This window comes from Leguminivora glycinivorella, chromosome 17, assembly GCF_023078275.1.
Source record: "Leguminivora glycinivorella isolate SPB_JAAS2020 chromosome 17, LegGlyc_1.1, whole genome shotgun sequence".
In the NCBI taxonomy this organism is placed as follows: domain Eukaryota; kingdom Metazoa; phylum Arthropoda; class Insecta; order Lepidoptera; family Tortricidae; genus Leguminivora; species Leguminivora glycinivorella.
In genome coordinates, this window is record NC_062987.1 from 4083913 (window position 1) to 4109470 (window position 25558).

Sequence of the window (25558 nt, forward strand, 5' to 3'; positions counted from 1 at the left end):
GCTTTTTACAAGTTTCAGAATGTTCCCAAAACAGTTAATTACAGGAAATGTTCATCAGAAAATGTTTTTTATACTTAGCAACTTAAATGATGAAGTTGCTATTGAAAACAACGTTCTCAACAGTGCACAATCGCTTCTTTTGAGTTTTTTACCGATATATTTGCAGGTATATCGCTACCGATTTAAATGCTATAGAAATTGACCTCAAAGCTTGTCAATTAAAACTGCGAATAACAAAATATCGAAAACTTTCTATGAGAATGTAGGGAACAAATCAAAATATTTTATTAAATATTTTTTTTTTTTTTTTTTTAAGTAGTAACACTACTATATATAAATTATAAACTGAAATAGATACCATACACTAAAGAAAAAGCGATCAAGCCCACTGGTATCTATTTCAGTTTGTAATTTCTTTGAGAACATTAGCAATTTTGGAAACTTCTCTCCAATTTTAGAAACTCTAACTATACCTACCTACATATTTCGTGATTCGTCAGTATTTTTGGTTCCCACGCCGTTGTTTTGACTATCCTATAGGTACTGTAGGGCTACCATGACTTTTTGAAGTTAAAAAATACGTTACGTTTTCAGTCAAAGTTACGGAAAATGTATGGAAAAACTGAACAGCGCTCCAAGCGGAAACGCACATGTACTAAAATTTTCATCGGTACCACAAGTTCCTAACGTATTCACTCCGAGTTTTCAATACTTTCCTAACTTCACAGCTAAAGCGCTCTCTTTCTAACTGTAATATTAAGTCAATAGCACCAGAACTATTTGACAGTCTGTTGATCTATAGTCTTTTTATAACTTCAACGATGGTTCCACAGTTCCACACATCACATCTGACATCACACCTGTTTCAAAGTCAAGACCGCGTTGTGTTGCGTTACTATCAATTGTGTTCTTAGACCTCGAGGCCGTAAGTATTGCAAAAGTTTACAGCGTAAGAATAATTTCGGAAAATTAAACAGGTACTTAACTTAACATAGGTATGTACAGTCAACCAATCTGAATCCTAGGCCACTGTAGAACCCTTTCACAGTAAAAGTCAAACTGACTTCTATAGCAAATAAAGCACGGTGTCAATACGACAGGGTTCTAGAGCGGCCTAGGATTCTAATTGGTTGACTGTACGTGTAGGTACATACGAGTATATTATCTACGTAAGTACTTCTAATGTTTCGTAATTTTAACTAGAAAATCTCATTAGACTTTGATATTGACCCGGATATAGACCGTGATTACCTTTTTGGTTTTTGTCGAGCTCCCGATATTGCGACGCAGTTGCATGCATCATGATCACAGAAAACTGACGAAGGCGGGTGGATGTCAAAGTTTCGTAGACGGCGCGCGATCTACCCTCCTTCGCGCGCGTCGGCTGCGTTCACTTTCAGCGTTAGGCCGTTTTCACATTATCCGATCCGATATCGGATGTAGGACCGACATCCTACACCCGATAAACGCTTCCGATAGTGTCGGATGTCGGTCCGATAAAACGCATTGTTCCAAATCAATGAAGTATGATTTTGTATCAAAAAATATTTTTAAAAATTTTATATTTAATAATTTCAAATATTTTATTGTAAAATTAAAATAACGAGCATAAAAATACTCAAGTGTGTGCAGGTAAAATAAATAATTTTACATTTAACTATATCTAATAAAACATGAAAAAATTAGTATCCGCAATTCGGACCGATGAATTACAATCTTTTTTTTTCAACAGAAATTCATCATTAACAGCTGTTTAATAGACGCCATTTTTGTCACGCACACTACTACAACGTATACCTACATTATATACGCACACATACAAATATTATCGGCCGACAGCTGGCGGGGGGTCCGGCATGCCAAAAATGTCGGAAGCGTCCTGCCGATATCGGCAGTTCGATGGTGCCTCGGACAAAAACTGTTGTAGGAAAGTGCCATCTATTTTTGCGTTTTATATCGTTTTTTAGTAATAATGATTTATCAAATACATAAATAAAGACCTGGAAGCGCATAAATCTTACATTTTCATCCTTCCTACATCCGATATCGGATCGGATAATGTGAAAACGGCCTTACCATATCACTGGTCGCATTCACACTCGATGGTCCAAACACACTACACTCACAGTGTCACTACGTTTGTTCAATTCTGACTTCACCGGTTTTTTACACAAACAAATCACATAAGAAAATATAAGAAGATAACTAATATAAGTCTAATGAAAATAACCGTGAATCATTCAAAACTCTTAGAAAATCTCAATTAGTTACCTATTTCATTTCGACCCAATGAAACGTAAGAGAGTAACCTTTCGGCTCGTTTCATAAAACAACCGTCGTGGTTTAACGCCTTTGTATACACTAGTCACTTCACATAAATAGAGTCATTCGGGGTAACGGAACGCAGTGGGTAAACGTACGCAGTAGCCCGATCTCCGACAGCAGGGAAGGGGAGCGAGGCGTATGTTGGTAAAATTTGGTGGCGCTTGTGTCGCCGTTTAGGAGCCACGTGCCACTCCAGCGCAAAATCAGTACTCGGTGCGACAGGTCGCCGAACGTCTGTGATGCAATAATTTCGTTCCATATTTGTTCTCGGGAAAAGTGTGTTGTAGTTGAATGGATAATTACCTGGAAGTAAGTTTACTTTCTTTCTATTGTATATTTATTGTACTTATTATGAGATCATATATATTTTCTTTAATGTAACTAACCAGTGTGTTGTGTCAGTTGATTTTATAAATTTCCCGATTGGGGTAAGAGTGCGACTTTAAAAGTACGCAGGCGTACTTTTACCCAAGACACGTACTCATGCCCCAACGCGTAGGATAATATAACAAAAAGTGGTAGAAAAGAGGAGAGGTGAAGTTTGACCCTAAGCCTAGACCATCCGGAACCAACAAAAAATGCAATACAACTATTAAAAAGAAACAAAATAAAAAGATTATGAACAAAAAAGTAAGTTGATAAAATGTCCCATTTGTGACGAAAAATACCAGGAACCACCAACAGAAGATTGGATCCAAGGACTGGTTTTATGAGAACTGCACTGCTTATGAAAATGAAATATTTAGATGTGATTGCAATGAGTAAAATTTGTATGTGATCTAAACTAAACTTTTGATCTCAGTTCTAGTACAGTTAAACTTAGATTTAACATAGTAGGTCATCAATCAGCGTTCTTAATTCTATTAATGCGTAAGATGCTGAATATGTTGACAACAAATTATAGTAAATGTTGATTATTGCCAGCCTTTATTTTATTCGAGTACCCACCTCCCTAGAAACCTGAATGCGTACGTTTACCCCTTGCGCGTATTTTTACCCTAATGCGTGCGTAATTTTACCCACATATCGGGTCAAGAGGACGCATTGGGTCTTTTTTGCTTTAAACGTATGTACCGAGCAAGCTAGTAAACATTGATGGTAAATTTGCCTAATGAATGAAAATGTACTTATATTCGACCAATTTTATACTTAAATAAGTCAAATGTCTTATTTGGTATAGATTTTAGACGCCATCAAAAATAAAGTGCGTGCTCTTGACCCGAATGACTCTACCTATTAAAAATCTTCTAAAGTGAACATTTTTGGTCGCATGTAGGTAAGCTTAGCTTTGCCCAGCAGTGGGATACTAGAAAAGAGGCCAATTAAAAAAAATGTAGGTAAGAAAATACAAGCATGCAATAAAGTAATACTGTTAACATTTTCCTTATAATCATTACCTAACCATGGTATACAGCTCACTATACACACACCTAAAACCGGTCGGTAAATACTAGGCACTTTTGCAATGATCGGAGAGAGTTTCCGTGGTTTATTAACATATCCTTACATATTTGTTAGTAATCGGTTATTTATAACTTCAAAGACACACATCTATCTATAATTATACTATAATTATTTAGGGTGCTACTTGAAATCGAGGGAAGATCTCCTTAGACCACGGAATCTCATAGCTACCCTTACTGACCCGCTATCAATTACATATTACATTTATTATACACCGTGTTTTTATTGTTTTCCGTTAAATTCGACACGCAGTTAGGTTCATCATCAGGAACCGACCTGTACTTTGTTATATTCGAAAAAAACATTTTTTTTTCGTTTCCATACATAATAAATGGATTAATTAGTGTGAGAGGACCTTAATCATAACATTTAAGCATTACCTAATTAATATTGTCTTCGGTTACCGCGATAGTTACTCATGAAATAAAACTATGGAAACGGATTAAATCGCGTATAATGAATTTAAAATACATCCCGACGTTTCGAACTCTTTACAGCGTTCGTAGTCAACGGGTGACTGAGGAAAAATTAAAAATTGTCATTACCTAATTGTCAAGTGTTTAACGGCACATGTCAAAACAAATAACATTAGGAAGTGATAAGGGATGCCAAACACGTGTTCAGTTATTTTTTTTTTTTATAATTCGATAACCGTAAGAGTTAAGATGGTAGTTTCTTAGAGAAAATGATTGTATTTGAACTAAAGAATGTTCCCTTAAAGTTAACGGAATTCAATAAAACCGGCCAAGAGCGTGTCGGGCCACGCTCAGTGTAGGGTTCCGTAGTTTTTCGTATTTTTCTCAAAAACTACTGAACCTATCAAGTTCAAAACAATTTTCCTAGAAAGTCTTTATAAAGTTCTACTTTTGTGATTTTTTTCATATTTTTTAAACATATGGTTCAAAAGTTAGAGGGGGGGGGACGCACTTTTTTTTCCTTTAGGAGCGATTATTTCCGAAGATATTAATATTATCAAAAAACCGGCCAAGAGCGTGTCGGGCCACGCTCAGTGTAGGGTTCCGTAGTTTTTCGTATTTTTCTCAAAAACTACTGAACCTATCAAGTTCAAAACAATTTTCCTAGAAAGTCTTTACAAAGTTCTACTTTGGTGATTTTTTTCATATTTTTTAAACATATGGTTCAAAAGTTAGAGGGGGGGGGACGCACTTTTTTTTCCTTTAAGAGCGATTATTTCCGAAAGTATTAACATTATCAAAAAATGATTTTAGTAAACCCTTATTCATTTTTAAATACCTATCCAACAATATATCACACGTTGGGGTTGGAATGAAAAAAATATCAGCCCCCACTTTGCATGTAGGGGGGGGTACCCTAATAAAAAAAAATTTCCCATTTTTTATTTTTGCACTTTGTTGGCGTGATTGATATACATATTGGTACCAAATTTCAGCTTTCTAGTGCTAACGGTTACTGAGATTATCCGCGGACGGACGGACGGACGGACGGACGGACGGACAGACAGACATGGCGAAACTATAAGGGTTCCTAGTTGACTACGGAACCCTAAAAACGATCTTAGTAAACCCTTATTCATTTTTAAATACCTATCCAACAATATATCACACGTTGGGGTTGAAATGAAAAAAAAAAATCAGCCCCCACTTTACATGTAGGGGGGGTACCCTAATAAAACATTTTTTTCCATTTTTTATTTTTGCACTTTGTTGGCGTGATTGATATACATATTGGTATCAAATTTCAGCCTTCTAGTGCTTACGGTTACTGAGATTATCCGCGGACGCACGGACGCGGACGGACGGACGGACGGACGGACGGACGGACGGACAGACAGACATGGCGAAACTATAAGGGTTCCTAGTTGGCTACGGAACCCTAAAAACAGCGTGTATATTTAGATAGTTTACGTGGCATTAGGCCAAGTGAATTACAAGTAGGTACGCAACGCATTTCCAACCCTTCTGGTGTTTCGGGTGTCCATGAGCGGCAGTGATCGCTTACCATCAGGCGACCTGCCTGCTCGTTTGCCTTATCGCATAAACAAACGGTTCTTGAAGTAGTGTGACGTGTGACTAATACAATATTTTTTTCCCCTCACTAGCTCGGAAACACGTGTTTTGTCCTTTAATACCAGCGGGTAAAAACGCATTTTATCCACTAGTGGGTAAAGTAATTTGACCTTGAATAAAGTCAAATTAACTGCTTTAAAATTGATAAAAGTAGGTGAATCTAGTAATAAAGATGATTTACCACCTGCGGAACTACTGGAAGCAGTGATAAATGCATTTTTTGGGTTGTAGTTTCCTCGCTATAGTGAGGGGAAAAGTTTTGTGTTACACTCGGGTGCAAATGTATTTTACTTCTCGTGTGTTAAAAAACTCGCAAGTTCAGGATTCTATTCTCGAACCACTCGCTTCGCTCGTGGTTCAACTATAGAATCCTTTCACTTGCTCGTTTTTCAATTCCACACTCGGCGTTAAAATACAACTTTGCCCCCTTGTATAACAAATAACTATTTCCCTCACTAGCTCGGAAACACGTGTTTTGTCCTTTAATACCAGCGGGTAAAAACGCATTTTATCCACTAGTGGGTAAAGTAATTTGACCTTGAATAAAGTCAAATTAACTGCTTTAAAATTGATAAAAGTAGGTGAATCTAGTAATAAAGATGATTTACCACCCGTGGAACTACTGGAAGCAGTGATAAACGCATTTTTTGCGTTGTAGTTTCCTCGCTATAGTGAGGGGAAAAGTTTTGTGTTACACTCGGGTGCAAATATATTTTACTTCTCGTGTGTTAAAAAACTCGCAAGTTCAGGATTCTATTCTCGAACCACTCGCTTCGTTCGTGGTTCAACTATAGAATCCTTTCACTTGCTCGTTTTTCAATTCCACACTCGGCGTTAAAATACAACTTTGCCCCCTTGTATAACAAATAACTATTTTAATAGCCTACAGAGTGTCCCACTGCTGGGCAAAGGCCTCCCCCCTAGATTTCCAATACTCCCGATTAAGTGCAGCATCCGTCCAGTTGTTGAGAAAGGAGTCCAGGTCATCCCGCCATCTCTTTCCGGGCCGACCCCTCGGGCGTTTGCGTATTGGCAATTTGGCATCCACTCCGTAGCTAACTTAGCCCACCGCTGTGGATGCATACGCCGTACATGGCCTACCCAGTCCCACTTCAACCTGGCGGTTTTGACCCCAACGTCAACAATGCCTGTCTTAAATACATATACATATACAAATACATATTTAACTATTTACTTAACCCTTAATAAGACAAGGTTTTTAACTTGGAACACTTGTCTAAGTTGTCTATAGGCAATTTGAGTTATTCCGTACACATTGGATGTACAATTTATGAGTGCTGAGAGCTAATCCAAGTAGACAGACAAGTTATGCACTGCAAAACTATTTTTCAATTTATTTGCCGTTGGCCAAGTGTTGTCCACTGAGTTGTTGCCAAAATAATACTAAGTCGTTTGCCAAAAATTCTATCTAATATCGGTGAATCATGACCTTTCCTAACATTAGGCCAAACCGTTCCGTACCTCAAAAAGGAAAAACGGAACCCTTATAGGATCACTCGTGTGTCTGTCTGTCCGTATGTCACAGCCAATTTACTGATAAAGTGGGTGGGGGAGGGTACGTTAACCAAATATGTGGCTTTCCACTACAGAAAATTTGAGATAAAATTGAAATTTTGAAAAAACCCCCGACGGCATAGTGGACCGATTTTCATGAAACATGGCTAAGAACACACCCGACTAACTCAGCTTTCAAACAAAAAAAAATCTAAATCGGTTCATCCGTTCGGGAGCTACGATGCCACACACAGACACACACACAGACAGACAGACACGCAAGAATTCGCCGTTCGAATGTCTGTGCAAAACGACGTACTTAATGCTATTTTAGAAAAAAAGACGACTAGTAGGTACTTAATTTTAAAACTAGTGCTAATGACCACTCGTTTTCGATTCTACTAGTAGAATTTAAATCGCTAGTAGTGGAGATATTATTGAACGAATTTCACGAAATCGAATGGCTGAGATTCAAAAATCGGCCCCCAGGTGGTATAGCACAACTTGCACTCTCGCGCGCGAGCCCATTCTGCATGTAAATAGATGCATGGATTCGCGAGTGAGAACGGAAGATATGCCAGACCACCAAATATCTTAGCTAAAAGTAAAAGCACTTCGTAACCGATTATCGTTGTACCTTTCTAATAAGGTTTACAATCCATTAGCAGTATCCTACATGGTTTTGTAAAAAAGTTGACTCCAACATCGGGGTTAGGATCGCTAGAAGCGCTTTTCGCAACATGTTGCGAAGTTAATCAGCTTTGAAACCAAGAAAATGTTAGGTAACCTTTGTATGTTTACTTGTGGTTGGAAATAGCTTAGTAATATCAGAGACCAGTGAATAAAACTGTCAATATTAGCAATACATTTTTTCGTTATGTCAATATCTGAATATATTTTTCTTTATTTACATGAACCAAAGACATATATAACTCCGTATAGACAGATAAAGTCTAAGAAAAAAACGTACCTCAGTACATACTTTTTTTCTTTTTTTTTTTTTGGGCGGTAGACATAAAAAAAGTAACATAGCACTCTTGAATTATTTATTGTAAAATATAAAAATACTTACATTTTTAAAGTCTTTTTCACTGATAAGTGCTAATTAACTTGCAAATACACTGCAGTATTATTTGTAACACTGTACATGTGTTAATTCTCACAATTCAACTACTTGCTATCCTGCTGGTTGCATAACTGCCAAGTACTTAACCTGCACGGCAACACAAAAGCAATGGCTAGTTACACACATATCGCCGAATCACAGAAGTCACTGGAGACGAGGGTGCTGAAGACGATTGAAGAGTTCGAAGCAAAGCTACACAGGTCGCCGGCAGCAAAGCTAACTGTCACCAGTCTCAGTGAAGAATTCTCAGTTTTCAAGGAGCAAACACTAAGCTTGATGAAACTTCTCGGGGACCAGATCAAAACCCTTAGCCATGCACATGATGTTATGGAAATGAGGCATCGGAGGAAGTATCTTCTCTTCAATGGGGTTCTGGAGGATGTAGGTGAAACCGTCAGTTCTCGCATCACGAACATTATTACTGAACAGTTAAAAATCCCTGGTGTCTCTGCCGCTTCCTTCAAAGCATGTCACCGGCTTGGCATGCCGTCCGAGGGTCGCAATAGGCCTATTCTAGTGAGATTCGCTGATCTGCACCTAAAATCTGAAGTGTGGCAGAAGAAGACCTCTTGCAAGGGAACCACATATTCCATCTCTGAGTTCCTTACGCCTCAGCGGCAGGCATTGTTTGTGCAGGCACGTAAAGCTTTTGGGATGAGAAGCTGCTGGTCCATTGATGGCAACATCTTTGTAAAGTTGGCCTTGGGAAAACGTGAGCGCATTGAAACAAAAGAAGATGTTGAGCGCCTGAAGTCTCTTGGTGATGACCAGCAACCTGGAGCGACGTCGACGCCCGAACCCAGCGCTGCGGGTGGGAACAAAGCCATCGCAAATGCCCCCAACAACCAGGCCGGCCGATCCCGGCGTGCCGGGAAATCATAGTTCATAGTGTTTGTATTGTATTCTTGTTATCTCCTGTTTCGTATCTCTTATCTTTGGCAGTAAGTAGTTAACTTAGTCCTTTTGCTTAAATTTTGTTCTACCCATTTTCTCAAATTATAAATCAATTGTTTTTGCACTCATTTCACACTGGCTGGTTTGACGTCTTACAGTGACATTGACGTTTGATTTGACAGTGACACATCGCATTTTGACGTCCGCCCGGTCGAGAGTGTTTGAGCCAGTGTTCAAACTGTTCTATTTTTTCACACTTGTATTCTGTATTAGATTATCACTAATTATTTCTGCCAGTAACATGTAACATTTTTCGTTTGTTTCTATTTTCGTTATTTTCTCATATTGTAATCTCTAAAGCTAACCAGCAGGATAAGCAGAGTTGTTTTTGTTAAATCTTGTAATTTTATTTCTTGTAGTTATATTTATATTGATATAATTTTATTTATATTTATTTACGTATTTTATTATTTATGTCCGACGATGAAACTTTCTATTCTGCTAGTATTGACAGTATTTCTTTTCATTCCGTAGATTCTTTTGATACTTCTCAAACTTTAGGCAACCTCATTTCTCGCGAATTTTTAAACTCCGATAACTTTAATGTATGCCATATTAATGCCCAAAGTATACCATCTCACTATAGTGAACTTATTGATACCTTTCAGTCCGATTTTGTCCATGCCATTTTGGTGTCAGAAAGCTGGTTGAAGCCTACCCTTGATTCAACAGCCTATACCTTGCCGGGTTATGTGTTGATTAGGAATGACCGTGTTGGCAAGGGTGGTGGCGGCGTAGCTATTTACCTTCGGAGTACCATTCCTTACAAATTGTTAAATTCCACTCCATCTCTCTACTCTGGTTCAGCGGAGTGGCTATTTATCGAGGTGAACGTCAAAGGGGTCAAGGCATTGCTGGGTGTAGTTTATAGTCCTCCTACCGTTGACTACTTTTCTCATCTTGAACGTATTCTGGAATCCCTAAGTTCTGACTACACACATCACTTAATCATGGGGGATTTAAATACCGATCTCATGAAAGACTCGACACACTCTCGTAAACTTAAGACGCTGCTACAATCGGTCAGTTTTTCTCTTATCCCGTTAGGTCCGACTCATCACACGGCATCAACAGACACATGGCTCGATGTCATTATCACTTCATCGCCAAATCTTGTCACCAAGCATGGTCAGTTCATGGCGCCGGGTTTCTCTCATCATGACCTTATATATGCTTCCTACAAAATCAAGGCTCCCAAACGTAAGCCAGCTCTAATTCATATGCGTAGCTTCGCCAAGATCAATACTGAGACTCTTTTAAAAGACGCCGCTGCTATCGATTGGTCTCCTGTGCTCTCCACTTCTTTAACTGACGTTAAGGTTTCTCTTTTTAACGATGCTATTTTGGGGCTTTTTGATAAGCATGCGCCTGTTCACACAGTTAGAGTAAGGCGTCCTCCCGCCCCTTGGATCACTGAGGATGTCCGAATGGCAATGCGGAAGAGGAACAGAGCTTTCGGGCTCTTTAAGCGTGACCGCACAGATGTAAACTGGAGTGCTTTTAAAGCAGCTCGAAATCGTTGCAACCAGATGGTACGTACAGCCAAGCGACGATTTATTCATCGCAATGTTTCTTCTTCGTCTATGGCCGACGTCTGGAAATTTCTGAGGTCAATCGGCCTGGGAAAGCCCTCCAACAGTTTTAATAGTAGCACATTCTCTCTCAACGATCTTAACGGGCATTTTTCCTCTGCTCCTTCTATTGATACCACTATCAAGGCCACTACTATTTCTAACATCTCTTCTTTGCCTTCCCCTATCACTGACTCATTCTCTTTCAGCCCTGTCTCCGAATTTGACATTAAGGTCGTAATTAAAGCCATCAAGTCGAAAGCCGTAGGTTGTGATGATGTCAGTCGTCACATGATCGTGTCTGTCCTTGACTGCGTGCTTCCTGTGATAACTGACATTATCAACTCCTCACTGGCCAACGGTGAATTCCCCTCTCTCTGGCGTAAAGCATACGTGATACCGCTGCCCAAAATTAGTAATCCCACTGCTCTCAGTAACTTTAGGCCCATTTCAATTCTCCCTTTTCTTTCGAAAATCGCGGAAGCGGTTGTTCACAAACAACTTTCGGTTTTCGTTTACTCGCATAACCTTTTAAGCCCTTTGCAGTCCGGTTTTCGCCCAAGCCATAGCACCAGCACTGCGCTTCTAAAGGTCACTGAGGATGTCAGGCGGGGGATGGAGAGTCAAATGGTCACGGTTCTTATCCTAATTGATTTCTCTAACGCGTTTAACACCGTTGACCATGACATTCTCCTTGCCTTGCTGAAACATGTTAGTGTTTCTGAGATAGCGCTGAACTGGTTTGCTGCCTACTTGCGGGGCCGTCAACAGGCAGTCCGAGTTGAGCGGTCTTTATCTGATTGGTGTGATCTAGAGACTGGCGTGCCTCAAGGAGGCATATTATCGCCTCTTCTTTTCTCGACTTTTATAAATTTCATCACTCCTGACCTTGGCTGTTCGTACCATCTGTATGCTGATGACCTGCAACTCTACGACCAGTGTCTCGTGTCTGACCTTCCAGCTTGCATTGCTAAACTTAATCTGGACCTTCTACATATCCAGCAGTGGTCTGAGAGGTTTGGCCTCTTTGTGAATCCGTTAAAGTGCCAGGCAATAGTTATAGGTAGTTCCAAACAGCTTGCTAAATTAGACTTGAACACACTTGTTCCTGTAAACTTTAATGGATCCCCTATACCATTTAACGAAAATGTTAAAGACCTGGGTGTTCTTCTAGATAATACCTTGAGTTGGAGGGCACAGGTTACTGAAATCAGCCGTAAGGTCATGGGATCACTCCATTCTCTTAATAAACTGAAGCACTTCCTACCAATCAAAACGAAAATTGCATTAATTAACTCTCTCATACTGCCCATTATTGATTATGGTGATGTGTGTTATCCGGATTTAATTGGGGAACTTCTCGATAAGTTGGATCGCCTGCTTAACAACTGCATCCGCTTCATATTTTGCCTCCGCAAATATGATCACGTTTCCTCTTTTCGTTCTCAGCTTGGCTGGCTTCCCATTCGACAACGACGCAATAGTCGCTTGCTTTCCACTCTTTATTCTGTGCTCAACGACCCACATTCTCCGGTCTACCTCAAATCCTTTTTCCAATATTATGGAGTTTCTCGCGACCGTCAACTTCGCTCTACTGGCAACATGTCTCTGTCCATCCCTCCTCACCGTACTGGGTTCATGTCACATTCGTTCACCGTGCAAGCGGCTCGTCTCTGGAACGTACTTCCTTATAAAATTAAAAGCGCCCCAACTAAGTTCGCTTTCAAAAAATCCTTACGAGCTCTCTTTGCTAGCAGAATGAAAACCTCTTAGTTTCACATGTTTCGTATATATATATTTGGTATGTATAGTTATATGTATGTATATGTATTTGTAAATTATATGTGTACTTATGTTTAGTTTATTTAGTATGCTTTCTTTTATTTCCTTTGTTTTGATTCTACTGTTGAAATTGTAGCACCGCTCACAGTCTCTCTGCTTAGCCTTGAGGTTGACTGGTAGAGAATGCCTTAAAGCATTAAGTCCGCCTTTTGTACTGCAAGATTTTCTTTTGTGCAATAAAGATTAAATAAATAAATAAATAAATACAGAAAAAGGTACGGTGGCCTAGATGGCATTACACCTTTGGGGTGCGTTCAGCTAGATGGCGCTAATATTAATATTTGACATTTCTAAACATATCAAGCTAAGAATATGGGCCAAATTGTCAAAACTGAGGTTCAAAGTTTTAAGCCTGTGTCAAGAGATGGCAGTCTATTATGCACTGTGATTAGTGATTACACATTTTACTTCGACAGTACGTAACTCTCTATAATACTCGATCCTCTTTGCTACTATGTTCATACTATATTTTCTAAATGTCTGTAATTAATTATAACCGCAACTTAAGGCTACGAGCTCACTCCATCGTAGGCCACGTCTTTGCCTTTGGCTAGTCTGTGGTCAAGAGTAAGCCCATTTATAATAATAAAAAAAAAAACGAGTAATTATCACTTATACCTAATATATATATATATATATATATATATATATATATATATATATATATATATATATATATATATATATTTTTTTTTTTAAATTTATATCTACATGAATATGAATAATTATTGTCGTCCGTGCTCAAACAATAGCGAATGTTGCAAATCCCACGGAGGTTTTGGTCAAGCACATTCGAGTCAAGGTTGATTACTTACGTTTGTAGATACGTTTAAATTATATAATCCTAATAAGTACTTAATAGGATTAGCCTTCAATCGGCCACTGGCCCTCAGGATTAATATTAAAGTGTAAGCAATATAACCGTAAGGTGCATTAGGGTAATTCCAAAAGTCGCATAAAAATCACCATTATTTCCATCATATCAAGATTCCCTTTCGGAATTACCAGAGCATTTAATTCTGTCATTCGGAATTACCCTAATGCACTTTACCCATCTTATTAAATTTCAGAGGATGATGTTGTATGCTGCAATCTATTACCCTGTTTATAGAACTGTGATAAATTAATTACTCGTATTTTGTATTATACATATATATTTGCATAAGACATTGAAGCTTAGATATAATCTAGAGTCTTTGATATAAGATACATCGTGGGCCTGGCCTGAATAACCCGAAAGATTTTAATTCGATTGGTGAAACTGAAACTATTTCTGAAACTAGGTGATATCCAGAAAAGTTTATATGACATTATAGTATCTAAATGTGGTCAGTAATACACTTTTAAAATCTATCGGGTTATTCAAGCCCACGGTGTACAGGTCCTTGTAAAAGACAGCACGCCGACCACTTGAGTGATGTGAGCATGCATTTCTGCAGCATTTTGACGCGCTCGTACACATTTAATTTACGCATACGCAGCTGGTGTGATCTTGACTTTGTTAGCCTAGTTGTATACTGCCACATGCACAAATATGCCTCAAACCTAGTTCGGACTACATTCATTTATTAGAGAGACGATTATTTGTGTCATATAATTATTGCATGCGAAAAGGGTGTAGGACATGAAACTCAGGTCAGGTCCTCTTTTTCACATGCAAAGTTGACTAAATTACTAATGTAATCCGAGTTATCTGACTGTAAAAGATGGGAAGTTCGTAAATTACTGGGAATCATCATGCAAGTTGTCATCGAGAACAATTTATCTTTAGGATTCTAATCTTAACCATCCATCCACATACTACTAGTGTCACGCAATATTCTCAAGTGCTGACGTGGACGGTGGACGATTGCTTCATTTGATGTTTGACTGGTGTTTATTATCCACCTCATAAAATGCCATAGAAAACCCCTACAGCTTGTTTGAAAATAACAATAGGGAACATTCCATGACAGCATTCGTAATTTTGGAAAATTCTCATTGGGCTAGTGCTAGTTCGAAATAGGCTTCAGACATGGCGTAGAAACTCTAGGTCCATGGGGTCCCAGCGCGAACAAGTTGTTCACAGAAATCGCGAAGCGTCTGGTTGAGGTAACTGGTGACCGAAGAGCTGGCGACTTCCTCGCACAATGTATCAGCATTGCGATACAGCGAGGAAATGTCGCCAGTATCCTTGGTACAATGCCACAAGGGCCTATTTTAGACATTAGCTAGCTTTTAAGTTTAGTCTTAGTTTCTTATACAGGGTGTAAACCTAATACGGGCGAACCTCTTAACGGTGGTGAGTATAGGGCATAAAAAATGGAATTAGATAACTTTTACTTAAAATTAAGATATTTTTTTATCCATACAAATTAATTTGGCCCGCAACGTAATGCAAACACACTCGCGTTAAACGTTCGTTGACAGTTGTTATTGATTGTCATCGCAACTACGTTTACAGTACATTGCTGCTGGGAAAATTTTTAAAAATTCATTATGGGGTGAAAATTAAGAGTAACTCAAAAACACCTCTTAATTAATGATAACAATATTGAATTATATGCCTGGTTTCATTTATCGCCCTTATTACGTTTACGCGCTGTATAATGATGTAAATATGTTCATGTTTGGTATAAGTAATTAAGTATAGGAACAATAACATCGTCCTGTGGCTTCATCCGCTATTTACTTCCGCCGATCCATAAGCTTGTGACTCAATTGTGTCCCAGTCTCATTTGTCTGAAAATATTACGAAATCTTCGGAGACATCTACCTATATATGTATGTTATATAATACTTAAAACAAGTTTTAGTTCAGTATTTATTCTGAGATAGACTTTGTCAGCAATTTAGGATTGAGAATTTATGACTTCCTGATAATAATGATCTATCGGTCCCGTAAAAACAATACAACGTCGTAACACTACTAACGTATTTTCGTCTTACAGGTAGTATCACTGTCAGCATTCTTCGCGCTGCTGGTACCACGGGCACAGCTGCTATCAGAAGCTCTGTCACAAGAGGCTGTGATGCTGGGACTGTACCACTTCTACTGCCTCGTGGTCGCTGAGTGCGGCGGCCCGGAGGTGATCGTCAGGTAACACTTTAAATATGGTATCAGAGTTGTTACCAAGGGCACAGCTGCTATCTGAGGCTCTGTCACAAGAGGCTGTGATGCTGGGACTGTACCACTTTTACTGCCTCGTGGTCGCTGAGTGCGGTGGCCCGGAGGTGATCGTCAGGTAACACTTTAAATATGGTATCAGAGTTGTTACCAAGGGCACAGCTGCTATCTGAGGCTCTGTCACAAGAGGCTGTGATGCTGGGACTGTACCACTTTTACTGCCTCGTGGTCGCTGAGTGCGGCGGCCCGGAGGTGATCGTCAGGTAACACTTTAAATATGGTATCAGAGTTGTTACCAAGGGCACAGCTGCTATCTGAGGCTCTGTCACAAGAGGCTGTGATGCTGGGACTGTACCACTTTTACTGCCTCGTCTCGTGGTCGCTGAGTGCGGCGGCCCGGAGGTGATCGTCAGGTAACACTTTAAATATGGTATCAGAGTTGTTACCAAGGGCACAGCTGCTATCTGAGGATCTGTCACAAGAGGCTGTGATGCTGGGACTGTACCACTTTTACTGCCTCGTGGTCGCTGAGTGCGGCGGCCCGGAGATGATCGTCAGGTAACACTTTAAATATGGTATCAGAGTTGTTACCAAGGGCACAGCTGCTATCTGAGGCTCTGTCACAAGAGGCTGTGATGCTGGGACTGTACCACTTTTACTGCCTCGTGGTCGCTGAGTGCAGCGGCCCGGAGGTGATCGTCAGGTAACACTTTAAATATGGTATCAGAGTTTTTACCAAGGGCACAGCTGCTATCTGAGGCTCTGTCACAAGAGGCTGTGATGCTGGGACTGTACCACTTTTACTGCCTCGTGGTCGCTGAGTGCGGCGGCCCGGAGGTGATCGTCAGGTAACACTTTAAATATGGTATCAGAGTTGTTACCAAGGGCACAGCTGCTATCTGAGGCTCTGTCACAAGAGGCTGTGATGCTGGGACTGTACCACTTCTACTGCCTCGTGGTCGCTGAGTGCGGCGGCCCGGAGGTGATCGTCAGGTAACACTGTAATAGGTATGTTATCGGAGTTGTTAGCAGAAGTTTTACGTTACTAGCTAATCCACAGCTCAGTAAAAATATAAAAGAGTGTAAATATTGGGTTGGTAAGAAAGTAATGAGCGATCGATTGAATTCCACATAAAATTTTTGACAGAGTTCTAGAATCTTCTATGGTCGAAAGTATATAAAGGGCGAGTCGCACAGTTTCTCGTCAGTCATTCACTAGCTGTCGCCGAGCTAATATAAGGAAGAAAATGGACGAATTAAGAGTGCATGTAAGGCATTGCTTACTATATGAATTTCAGTCTGGCCAGTCAGCCGCCGAAGCAGTGCGTAATATATGTCAGCGTGTTGCTCCTGAAGTTGTGTCTGAGGCCACGGCGAAACGATGGTTCCAGCGGTTTCGTAGTGGCGACTTTTCATTATCAGATCAACCTAAGTCTGGTCGACCGGTGAAGATTGATGTAGCCAAATTAAAAACCTTAATTGAAGGAGATCCGAGGCTAACGAGTCGTACTCTTGCTACCGAGTTAGGCTGCTCTCATGTCACCATAGAAACACATTTACACGAGTTGGGAAAAAACTACAAATACAGTGTTTGGATACCGCACGAACTTGATAGAGATCAACTAAACCGCCGTGCCGATATCTGCATACAACTTCTGTCTTTTCGCCGCACATTCAACTGGTTGGACCATCTTATCACTGGAGATGAAAAATGGGTCTTATATATAAATCACGCATGCAAACGTCAGTGGCTAGCTCCAAACGAAAAAGGAATAGAGGCACCAAAAACAGAGCCTCACCCGAAAAAAGTTATGCTGTCCATTTGGTGGGATATTCATGGTATTATTCACTAGTAAGGCGGCGGAATTGAAAAAAGTCGTCTAGTTTTAAAGTTGATGTGACTGGAGAGTATACTGCTGACAAGTGGTATCGTTGTGATCGGTAGACTTTACTGAGTACGAAATAATGACTTGTCGCATTCTCAGACTGTGGGGGGGTTAACTACGACGTCACAAAGATCGCGGTCCCGGGTTTCAATTTTTTGCCAATTTGTCTAGAACCCCTTATCCAATTTTGAAAAATGAGGTGTCGATTGAAAGCGTATAACATGCTGATTAAGATTTGTTATAAGTGAAAAGTATAGGTTTGTTAGTTATTTTTTAATTAACAATAATGCAAAAAATACTTTTTTTTACTCTCTTTTTTTATTTTTGTGACTCAAAAAGGCAATGAAAACGGCCACTTAGCTAAAAAATATGTTATATAAATCATTTAGCTACATTATTAAGCTATCTGTTGCTTTTGAAATTTCTACGATCGGATAATAAATAAGCAAACTACAAGCACATACCTGTAAGCGGGGAGTACCGCTTGACACGCGTTCCCATACATTCGGCGTCTACCAAATTACACCTCGCGCAAAATTCGTTTCAAGCAGATATACCTCTAATCTTATTCATCGTAACCTATCAATATTGGTATCATTTGAAAGTACAATTAAAGTCCTTTAAGAAACAATATCAACCATTTTCTTAAAATCAATAATCGCCAGTCTACGGTGGTTACAAAGAAAAAAAGCGGGGATTCAATTTGACTGGTTCCCTAGGTTTGATACCCTAGACGAGTTTAAAAGGGGAGGTAAAGGTGACAAATATGGGTTGTTCTCTGGCCTGAAAGCTACACAGAGGGCCAGGGGAAGAAAAACTAGGGTTTAAGTTTAGTTTTAAGTTATTTTTTCTTTTATTTGTTGATTTTATTGTCTTTAATTTTTTTGTAATTTTATCAAGAATACACGCTGGTTTCTTTTTGTGAAAATGCCCTTTTTTATGAGAAAATCGATGAATTTCATGGCATTTTCCGATAGAGACTAAAATTAACTTTCAAATAAGGCCACATAGTCATACTTTTACTTATATAATATTAAGGGTAATAGCCCCGGCGGAGTAGTGCAAGCGGGACAGCAGTGTAGCAATCCATAGACCTGACTTCACTGGTTCCTCAGTGCCACACATAGTGTTACGAGGTGCCCTGCGCGCCCTGCTCTCTAATATGTGGGTCAATGATTTTTTTGACACTGAGTGTATTTGCAGGAGCTGCATGTACTTAACAAGTGTACCCCAACAAAACAACTATTTCATATTTATAACGCATTATTAATAATAAATATGCTCTTAATGTTATCTTGACTTCTGTCGAATAATTATGTTCTGAGAAAGTGGCTAAAAGTAATGATTATATATTGATTTAGACTAACACGATTTGCACTCATAATTTTAGAACAAAACGGGACTTAATCGCGTAAACACTTACATTTATATTAGGCCCGACGTTTCGAACATCACATTATGTTCGTGGTCACGGGTAGACTGGCGAGGAATTGCATCAACATCTTCTAGCCGCGCGAGTTTCTCGAAATACCCGCACTTGTTCTTGATTATTCACTTTTGCGCTAGGGTTGTCACTTTGCCTACACACAACACTCACGACATCAGCCGGTGTGTCCCTCGGTGTTTTTTCACACTTACATTTGCTAATCACTGGATTCCACGAAGAAGAAATTCAACCAAAATGAGGGACAGGGAATTTCTTCTTCGTGGAATCCAGTGATTAGCAAATGTAAGCGTGAAAAAACACCGAGGGACACACCGGCTGATGTCGTGAGTGTTGTGTGTAGGCAAAGTGACAACCCTAGCGCAAAAGTGAATAATCAAGAACAAGTGCGGGTATTTCGAGAAACTCGCGCGGCTAGAAGATGTTGATGCAATTCCTCGCCAGTCTACCCGTGACCACGAACATAATGTGATGTTCGAAACGTCGGGCCTAATATAAATGTAAGTGTTTACGCGATTAAGTCCCGTTTTGTTCTAAAATTATGAGTAATGATTATAATTACTAAAACATTAAAGGTAACTTCATTTTAGTGATTTAATGTGTATAACGACCGAAGTCTAATCGTTTTGATTTTAAGATTACTTTTTAATACCTACTGGGTCAAAAAACCGCACCTCTAAGTCGTTTGAGTTCAAACGGTAGGTATTACTTGGTATTACCCTTAATATTATATAAGTAAAAGTATGTATATGTGGCCTTATTTGAAAGTTAATTTTAGTCTCTATCGGAAAATGCCATGAAATTCATCACATTTCTCATAAAAAAGTGAATTTTCAGCAAAAGAAACCAACGTGTATCCTTGATAAAATTACAAAAAAAATTAAACACAATAAAATCAACAAATAACTTAAAACTACACTTAAACCCTAGTTTTTTCTCCCCTGGCCCTCTGTGTAGCTTTCAGGCCAGAGAACAACCCATATTTGTCACCTTTACCTCCCCTTTTAAACTCGTCTAGGGTATCAAACCTAGGAAACCAGCCAAATTCCATACCCACTTTTTTCCTTTGTAACCACCGCAGACTGGCGATTATTGATTTTAAGAAAATGATTGACATTGTTTCTTAAAGTATTTTAATTGTACTTTCAAATGATACCAATATTGATAGGTTACAATGAATAAGATTAGAGGTATATCTGCTTGAAACGAATTTTGCGCGAGGTGTAATTTGGTAGACGCCGAATGTATGGGAACGCGCGTCAAGCGGTACTCCCCGCCTACAGGTATGTGCTTGTAGTTTGCTTATTTATTATCCGATCGTAGAAATTTAAAAATCAACAGATAGCTTAATAATGTAGTTAAATGATTCATATAACATATTTTTTAGCTAAGTGGCCGTTTTCATTGCTTTTTTGAGTCCAAAAAATCAAAAAAGAGAGTAAAAAAAAGTATTTTTTGCATTATTGTTAATTAAAAAATAACTAACAAACCTATACTTTTCACTTATAACAAATCTTAATCAGCATGTTATACGCTTTCAATCGACACCTCATTTTTCAAAATTGGATAAGGGGTTCTAGACAAATTGGCAAAAAATTGAAACCCGGGACCGCGATCTTTGTGACGTCGTAGTTAACCCCCCCACAGTCTGAGAATGCGACAAGTCATTATTCCGTACTCAGTAAAGTCTACCGATCACAACGATACCACTTGTCAGCAGTATACTCTCCAGTCACATCAACTTTTTCCGAGACCCTCTCGCCGCTCTACTACACTGGGAACTCCTACCAAGTGGAATGACTGTTACCGCATCAGTATACTGTAATCAGCTTGAAAATTTAAACCAAAAAATCTGTAAGAATCGTCCACAGCATGCTAAAGTTTTTTTCTTACACGACAATGCTCGCCCACACATTGCAAAAGTGACTCGGCTAAAGCTATTGGAGCTAGGTTGGAAAGTGATACCTCATCCACCGTACTCTCCAGACTTGGCACCTACGGATTACGCATTGTTCAGATCGCTAAGCAATGCCTTGAATGAAAAAAAGTTCGATGATCAAGCCCATCTACGACAGTACATAGCTGAGTTTTTTGAATCTAAACCTAAGAACTTCTTCGCCGATGCTATTCATTCTTTACCAGAACGATGGAGACAAGTAGTAGATAACGAAGGCCGTTATATTTTTGATAAATGATTAAAATAATAAATTAAATAAAAATTACAATATTGGTTATGATTCGCTCATTACTTTCTTACCAACCCAATAGCATTATTCGTTTTAGTGGTATCAACCACAAGACAATCTCAGGGACCTTATCAGAAGAAGGTATAATGCTGGGTGCTGGGCTTGCACATAGGCCACTCTAGAACCCTGTCTTATTGACACCGTGCATTATTGGCCATAGAAGTTACTTTTGGCGTTGACTGTGGAAAGGTTCTACAGTGGCCTAGGAATCAAATTGGTTGACTGTACTTCTATTGCTTCGTGGTCGCCAGTGTGGGGCTGGATCCGGAGCTGATCGACCTATGAATTTTAAAATGATATCGCTGTGGCTTGTAGCAGCTATTGCCCAATGCTGGTGTTATACCTACCTCTTCTACTCCTTCTGGTCATTGTGTGTGGTGAACCGGAACTAGCCAGGGTTTCAGGTTTTTAATATGTCCAGAAAAGGCCATACGTCACTAAACTCACTAATTGATGGCTTTTGATAGCCAAAACAATCTATTAAGTAGTCAATTAGTTAAGTGGTACAGCTGTAGAGCTTGTAAACATATATAATTATGTGATATGTTTGTTGTCAAACTAGGCTGTAATAATATTATGTTTACTTTTGTACAGTTCCCGAAGTGCAAACAGCCTGTAATTTTAACTTTTAGGGGCGACAATACATTCCTGTCTTGCTTGCAGCAGCATTCGCCTGATTCGTCATAAAGCGGTGCCGCATAAATATGCGACGTGCTCTTATGGCTGTTAAATGAGATCGTGTCAGATATAATTGCGGCCTTCGAATAGCAACATGTTACTGCAGGTGATTGTGTACGGTATGTATATAGAGACGGCCGCTATATGACGGCACCGCTATCCTAGGAAATCAGACCTTAGGCCTGATTTAGACGGCGTGCGAACTCGCACGCGATTTTAGTTACATTGCGGGCTGTTGAGGTTAGATTAATTGTGCAGAGCCATCAAATACCGCAATGTAATGAAACTCGTATGCGAGTTCTCGTACCGTCTAAATGGGGCCTTAGTCTGCATTACTAAGGATACCATCCTTAGCGCCATTTGCGAGTTCCACCCTGGGTTTTGCAACTCGGGTTTAAACTTTACTTTCTAAACGGTTTACTTCGGGTTATTAGCTTAACCTTGGAACAGTTGGTTTGCACAAGTGGCTCCTCTGATAATGTATATCTTTGTGTACCTATTAAGGTACATACAGATTATAAAGCCAAAATATACATTGTTACCATTAAGTGTTTAAGTCGGATATAAATGATGAGTTGATACGGTATAGTAGTACAATACAAAGGAGCAAATGAGATATTTACCACAAGGTCATACATTGAATCCTGAACGAAGCAAACGAAGCTGAGCGTAGTGAGGGATTCATGTAAGGAGGAAATTCGTAACGAATGGCGATAAATCGGTGATTTCAGCCTTGAGCACTGGAGGCCTTGGTCAGTTTTATTTCATATATTTAATTTATTTCTTTCCGTTTTTATGTAACTTGTATTATTATGATTTGTCGACAGACGATCCGAAGGCGCACAGCTCGAGACCCGAGTGCTTCCATGCTGTTTCTGGCCTTGCTGTGTCATCCCTCGGCCTAAACTACAATCGTAAGTGCAAATTTGCGCTATCAAAACGCTTTATGTGTGGCGGAGGCTTTAGGATAATGAAGTCTTATTTCGGAATGTACTTTTGTAATCAAATATCTGGGCGACCGAGCTTCGCTCGGTTCTGTTTCGTATCCTTGACATGTGTCGCCATCTAGTTCAAAAATGAATAGTACCTACATCGAGCGAAAGAATTCTCAGCCTTAACAACACAACTACTCCACACGAGATGGCGCGCATTTCGCCACAAAAACTAAAATAGTGTATTTTTCTATTCGTTTTAGCCTTGACCTGTGTCGCCATCTAGTGTTTGTAATAAATAGTACTTACATCGACCGAAAGAATTCTGTCTTAACAGTACAACTACTGCACACGAGATGGCGCGCGAAGAAAAACGCATGAAAACTCGAAAATTCGCGTTTTCCGGGACCTAAGGATAAGTTAGACCGATTTTTCACCCCCAAAAACCCCCACATAACAAATTTCAGCGAAATCGTTAGAGCGGTTTCCGAGATCGTCAGTGTAAATAAATATATAAATAAATAAATAAATAAATATACAAGAATTGCTCGTTTAAAAGTATAAGATATCACTAAAGTGTTAGGTACATACCTACCTTGTCTGGACGCTTGGGAATCTTGGGAATACATTTTTGAGAATAGGCACTTAGTAGATCCAAAACAACCGTGAAATTAACTAACATGCGGGCATATTAGCTAGGTACTAATCTTAACACGTGTGTACACATAGATACACATACGCTAATATTTATAATTGAAAAACTCAGACGGATAATCTTTAAACAATTACCTACAAAAAACAGACAGACAGACAGACGGACAGAGCGGCACCATAAGGGTTCCTTTTGTACCTTTTTGGTACGAAACCCTAAAAAAAGCCGTTGTCCTGGCAACCCTGCGCTTGTCAATCTACTTTATGTTTCTAACAACTTCATTAGTGTACGAGCTTTGCTTGCCTTCCCCTGAGCAATCCCTTTTATAAGCGCCCCGGATACAAATCGGCCATCACTCTAATTGTTACAACCTAGTAGGTATGTTATGATTATGACACTTATGGACTTATAGAGTTTTCGTCACGGAAACATTTTTATTTTAATATGGAGTAACTGACCTAAGTATACAGGTAGTTTCAAAGAGGAACGAAAAGATAATTTTTGCGCTACGACACTTGTAAAATTTTAAACTTGGCACCTGAAAAACGTTAGGTATATTATTCCTTACCTAACAATTTTTCCGCAAAATTCCTGTTAATTGAATGGTATGGTAACACTTATAATAATTATAACGTTGAAAAATAATTCCGAAGGGTAAAATAAATTATTCCTTGAATGGATGGTTCGAGGAAGTATTTTATGGTAAGTAAATGGATAGCACTTTATTAATATCGTAGTCAATTATAACGAGTCCTCAGGGTCATGGTCAAAAGTAATAACCTTAGGGTGTGGTGCGCCCTTTACCTACCTTATAATTGGTGTGTACTCCGGGGAAATGCGTGGCATTTACTTTCATGTCATTAAAGGACATTAACGTAGCTGGTTCAAGGGCTGTATAGACCTTGCAACAAAAATTCTTTTACTTACCTACCTCTTAAGATTGTAATGGGATTGGGTCATTCTACGAGACAGCGATTTTTGTCTTATTCCTCTGTCCACTTTTATTTTTGAAATTTGACCAATAAGGACATACTCTTGTGAAAATAGATTTATTTTTAGACATAACTATGGTTTTGGCCCATATTTTTGTGAACTCATTGATAAAATAAATTCATTTTAACTTTTTGGTCCAGAGGAATAAGAAATTTAGGCCCAGAGGAATAAGATAAGTCAGGATGGGTTAACAAAAATGTTAAAAAACCGTATATTTATAAATTATATATTGTACTTTTGTTCACAAAACTATCAAAAAAGTATTCTAGAATATTTTTATATTTATTTTTATGAATAACATTCAGACTGTAAATGCACTAGGTGCTAAAAAGATCAAAAATTTTTTAATTAATATTTTTAAAAAGATCTAAGTTTTTTTTATTAGGTACTTTAAAATATAGGAAATCATTTGATAACTACTCCCCATATAACCATAATCGGTCGCCGTTCCTACGCAAATCCTCCTATTTTGTGTACACACAGGTCTTCGGGTCTCAATGCTTAGTCGCAGTACGGTCGACGTTTAGTCGCGGCGACCCAAATGGGGACGATTGGTAACAGGCAAAAATGGTCACAGAAGTGATAGAAGTGTGCACTACGCGTGCACAGATTGTTACCGTTTGGCGACTACTTTCCCAAAATCATTCGTTTATTTCATTCTTTTCAAATGGCGACTGTCAGAGACGTCAAAGTAAAAAAGAAATAAAATCATTTGACATTAAAATGTAATGGCGTAAGAATTTGTTAAAGATAAATATTGTTTGCATTAGTAATAT

At 39.1% G+C, this 25558-nt stretch overlaps 1 protein-coding gene across 1 annotated transcript in view; it reads left to right on the top strand.

The window, feature by feature from the left end:
- The window catches only part of LOC125235300 (organic solute transporter alpha-like protein 2), a 48124-nt gene that overhangs the window by 10800 nt on the left and 11766 nt on the right, over positions 1-25558 (top strand). The window contains exons 3-4 of the mRNA XM_048141814.1: positions 15776-15924; positions 23033-23119. Of these exons, the coding sequence (XP_047997771.1) occupies positions 15776-15924; positions 23033-23119 (236 nt within the window). The remainder of the gene's footprint in view (positions 1-15775; positions 15925-23032; positions 23120-25558) is intronic.